The sequence below is a fragment of the Bemisia tabaci genome, chromosome 4 (genome assembly GCF_918797505.1).
Source record: "Bemisia tabaci chromosome 4, PGI_BMITA_v3".
Taxonomy (NCBI): Eukaryota; Metazoa; Arthropoda; class Insecta; order Hemiptera; family Aleyrodidae; genus Bemisia; species Bemisia tabaci.
The window spans coordinates 50,530,949-50,535,910 of NC_092796.1; the positions used below are offsets into that span (position 1 = coordinate 50,530,949).

At 50.6% G+C, this 4,962-nt stretch overlaps 2 protein-coding genes across 2 annotated transcripts; both read left to right on the top strand.

Moving 5' to 3' along the window:
• Nucleotides 1-396: 396 nt before the first annotated feature.
• LOC140224530 (uncharacterized) lies at nt 397-1,087 on the top strand. Its single transcript, XM_072300012.1, has one exon. It carries the CDS (start codon nt 416-418, stop codon nt 1,064-1,066), a length of 651 nt encoding a protein of 216 aa, XP_072156113.1. The 5' UTR covers nt 397-415; the 3' UTR covers nt 1,067-1,087.
• Nucleotides 1,088-2,276: 1,189 nt separating this feature from the next.
• Nucleotides 2,277-3,476, top strand: LOC140224481 (uncharacterized). The gene has a single exon (XM_072299641.1). It carries the CDS (start codon nt 2,277-2,279, stop codon nt 3,474-3,476), a length of 1,200 nt encoding a protein of 399 aa, XP_072155742.1.
• Nucleotides 3,477-4,962: the final 1,486 nt, after the last annotated feature.

Below are 4,962 nucleotides of genomic sequence, written 5' to 3' on the forward strand. Positions count from 1 at the left end.
GGCAAGAATCAACAAAGTCAACAAACTCAGGCGCAAATCTGGTAGAAGAAAGCCTGATAATGCCAGCCAAATAACCAATCCTCCAGAGGACGACGAAGGCGAAAGCGAATTGGACGATGAGATAAAAGGTGCCGGGATGAGTGCAGTACAGATGAAGCTTGACGGCGCCGAATTCGGCGGTCTTTTCGATAAACTCTTTTATTGGATTCGTCGATTTGGAGGAAGGAAAGTTGACCCTATCTCAAGGTCACCTCCTGAGGAGAGACTCGATCCTACGGATTCGGAGTTTGGGGACGAAGCAGTTGAGCAGGAGACTAGCATGGAAGAGCAGCGTAAATCGCTCATCCCGCAACAATTTTAAGTACAGTTCCCTATAAAAGCGCTTGAAAGTTGTTTGACGGTTTCAGTTGACAAGATGAAGGCGACGAAACGACACGGTCGTGGGCTGCTCAACAAACTCATCGATTTACTACCGATCGAAGCGCACCTGCCGGGCGACTACAGGTACTGCGGACCTGGCACGAAACTTAAACAGCGTTTGGCCAGAGGAGATCCACCAATCAACGGCCTCGACGCCGCCTGCAAGGACCACGACATTGCTTACAGCAACACGTCTGACACGAACGAGAGGAACAAAGCTGACCGGCAACTGGCAGATCGAGCATGGGAACGTGTGAAAGCCGCCGACTCGAGCCTCGGAGAACGCGCCGCAGCATACGCAGTGACCAACGCGATGAAACTCAAAGCAAAGCTCGGCATGGGATGCAGAAAGAAGAAGGTGGCACGAGGAGCGGGTGCCCCGAAGGTGAAGAAGACAAAGAAAGCGAAAGCGAAGAAGAGAGTCGCAGCTCGGATCATCCCTGTCCCGAAAACAGGTCGCGGATTGAAAGCCGCTTTGAGAAGAATCGGTCTTTCGCCGCAGTCTATCGATCCGACAGCGAGGAAAATCGAGTCGACCATCGCTGGAAAATCGAAGGAGGTAGGCCTCGGAAAAGGCCTGTATCTGCGACCTTACCGTTCAGGCTACGGCCTTTACCTGAGACCTTGGAGCTCGGATTTAAACTGATAGACGAGTTGCCACGGAAGCCGCTTACCAACGTAGAGCTACAACGCGTTGCCGAAAGATTATCGATTCCACATTTCCGTGGTGTCTTTATGCGAGACCAACTGAGTCGGATGACTCCCCGCCAAAACGAATGCTGCATCCTAAACCTAGACTCTAGTCAGGGTTCAGGTACTCATTGGGTCGCCTTCGTCAAGCGCGGTCAGCACGCCTTGTACTACAACAGTTTCGGCGACATTCCACCTCCTCGCGAGGTAACGCGCTACCTCCGCGGCAACTCGATCGAGTACAATTATGATGCGCAACAGTCCTTCGACACGGTCATCTGCGGTCATCTCTGCTTGAAGTTCCTTATAAAAGCGGCGAGCCTGTGGGATCCGACATCAAAATGAGTGAGACAATCTTGCTGAGCGGAAGGAGCAACGTTCTCGAGAGCGTTTTCTCGCCACCCCTCGCTCTTGACCCGCGCAAAGTCCATTACATCGGGCTCGTCGAGTTTGTAACCTTCAACGCCGTGCCCAACATTAACAAATCCAACCAGGTGTTTTGCTACGGACCAGAGAAGAAGGAGCTCATCATTCCCAAAGGTGCTTACGAAATAACGGCTATCGAAAAATTCCTTCAAAGCAAGCTTGGACCGGAAAATTTGACGCTGCAAGCAAACAACAGCACTCTGCGATGTTTGATCAAATGTTCGGAGGACATACATTTCGATCAACCTCGATCGATAGGTCGATTGTTGGGTTTCCTACCGAAAAGGCTATCCGCTGGAGAGGAGCACGAGTCAGAGTTGCCCGTCAACATTATCTCGGTCAATATAATACGTGTCGAGTGCAACATCGCCACAGGTAGTTACATCAACGGAGCAGTAGCTCATACAATCTTCGCTTTCAGTCCTAACGTCCCTCCTGGTTACAAGATGGCGCTGTCACCAAGAACGATTATTTACAATCGTATAAATACCACCAGCATCGATAGATTGCGCATCAGTATTGTGGATCAAGACGGGAAACCGGTCGATTTCGGCGGAGAAACAGTGACAGTCCGTTTGCACATCAAAACAATCGCCAATTCAGATGGGTAAACTGAAAAGTATACATAAAGACAGCCCTGAGCATCAACGAGCCAGTCATAAGCCGACGCTCAAACGTTTAACACTCTACAGCCGACGAATTCTTCAACATCTGGGCTACACCGTTCTCGGATAAGAAAAATGGAGACATCTCGGGATATTAAATACTACCAATATCACCCTCAACACCCGTACATCGGCAGTTTCCGGAACAGTGATGAGATCCGCATCCCGGTAAACAGCCAGGATCTGTACACGGTACCCGGAGAATCAAAGCTCTACGTCGAGGGGACCGTGGAATACATTCCGAAAGGAGAAGGGGCCGCCAAGGACGATGGAAAGACGGTTTTCCTCTCGAACAATGCGATCGCATTCCTCTTCGATCAGGTGCGTTACGAAGTGAACGGCAAAGAAATCGACCGTACGAAACATGTGGGGCTTACGAGCACCGCCAGGACCCTGCTCACCCGCACAAAGGACGAGGTGGCTGGATTAGAGTATGCTGGATGGGGTGGCCCGTCCGTCAACGCACGAGACAAGACTTTCCGTGCTCTGGTGCCGTTGAGTATGCTCTTGGGGTTCGCCGACGATTTCAAGGGCGTGCTCATCCGAGTCAAGCAGGAGCTCGTATTGATCCGCTCCCGAACTGACAAGAACGCCTTTACGATCAAAGACGGAGCAGAAGAAAACGCGGTCCATCTCCTCGTAACTAAGGTTGTTTGGGAGATGCCGCAAGTCCAGTACAACCTCGGACCTGAAAAAGCCATCTTGGACAAGATGAAACGGAACGAGTCATTCCAGATTGCTTTCCGAAGTTGGGAGACGCACGAATACCCACAACTCCCGGCCAATGATAAGGAGACTTGGAAACTCATGACCACCAGCAACGTAGAGGCACCGTCGTACATCATCTTGATTTTCCAGACTAATCGTTTAGACAACGAGAAGAAAGACGCCAGCAAATTTGATCACGTGAAATTGAGGTCTTTCAAGGTTCACCTGAACAATGCCTCCCTACCCTACGAGGCTCTGAACGAAGATTTCGAGAACGATAAATTCCTATTCTTCCTACAATACTATCTCAGTTTTATGGTGGATTATTCCCAGAACGAAAAATTGTGCGAGCCGCCGTTGTCAATGTCCAAGTTCAAGGAAGAAAACCCCATGTTCGCAATGAAATGCCTGTATGAGGACATAATCAAACCCGGCCCGCTAGATATTCAAATCGACCTGGAAGCGAATGAAAACTTTCCACGCGGCACATCAGCTTACGCCATTTTGGTACACGATGTTATGTACTCGTACCAATCACTATCAGGAACTGTTAAGAAATTACATTAATATCATTATATTTCTCAAAAACTTCCAAAAAACCAGATATTCTCCAAATTTTACTAAAATTCTCATTTATATAAGTTTTATAGAGGGCTCATGCCAAGGTAATTCTGGATTTTTCGGCGCACTGTAACGTAACATTACTCCTCTAGTTCTATTATTAATTTATTCTCATGAACCCATCGCTGCTCTGTATTCCATAAAAGTTTTGTAACCAATGCTCTTTGTAATCTCTTCAGAATAAATCAAGTATACAGCCTCTAAAGCTGGTATTTTCATAATCCCGACGTTCCTCCTCTGAAAGGGGTCTGGGGTGGGGAGGGGGAGTGGTGAGGAGGGGGGAGGGGAGGGTTGGGGTGGCGAGGGGGGGGTGCAGGGGTGGAGGGGGGAGGGGGTGGCGACGGGGTATATTAGTCACAGTTAGGCAACGCCGCACACACGAGGACCGTGGTAGCGGACCGCGTACCCGCCTGGGGGGGGAGGGGGGGGGGCGGTCCACGATGAGTCATGGTCCACGTATCTAGAATCTTTACCGGACGTATCTGGACCTGACCCCCCATCTGTAACATCCCGGAGCTAACTCAGTGTAAATTTCAGTTGCTTGTGTCCAAATATGGAATGCCTTGATTTAAAAAAAAATAAAGTGTTCAAATATAGACCACGAGTTCTTTACTTACATTTCCTTCCATTTATGAAAGGGGAGGGGGAGGGGTGGGGGGGGGGGGGGGGAGGGGTGGGGAGGCGTGGGGAGGCGTGGGGGAGGGGGGTGTGGGTGGGGGGGGGAGGGGGGAGGGGGAGGGGGAGGGGGAGGGGAGGGGAGGGGTGGCGAGGGGGGTCTTTTACTCACAGTTAGGCAACACCGCACACACGGGGACCGTGGTAGCGGACCGCGTACCCGCCTGGGGGGGGGGGGGGGTCCACGATGAGTCATGGTCCACGTGTCGGGGCGGGCCGCGCACCCAACTCGGGGCCCCCCGGTAGCAGCCTTCGGGCACTCCCGTGCGCGGGCGCTGGATGACTCATAGGCTAAAAATTTGGACGTAAGAGAGAGGCCCGTTGTAGGTGGAAGTTCAGCGGGCTCCAGTGGCGACGCGGAAAGCGTTGTGAGTTTCATTCGGCCGATTTCAGCCGTGAGGAAAGGAACGGTTAGAACATGGACTTGCTCGAGGAGCTAAAGCGCTGGAATCAGCCAGAGAGGTAAGAAATCCCAACGAAGGTAAGTATGCATCTTCCATAAGACGCCTTGATACACGGGAAATAACCGTCAAGGGCCGCAAATGATCGATTTATCGATATTTCCCAATTTGAAGCTAAGGTAAGGAATCGATTAAGGTGATTGTCGCAAACACTCTGATTATCGATCCTTTTCTATAGGTTTAAATAACGGATCAACCGATGTATCGCAAAGCACACATCGCCACTGAAATACAGATGAAATTTTGAATCGACGCATCAAAGCACATAGTTCAAATAAAAAAACAACGCCCTGGTA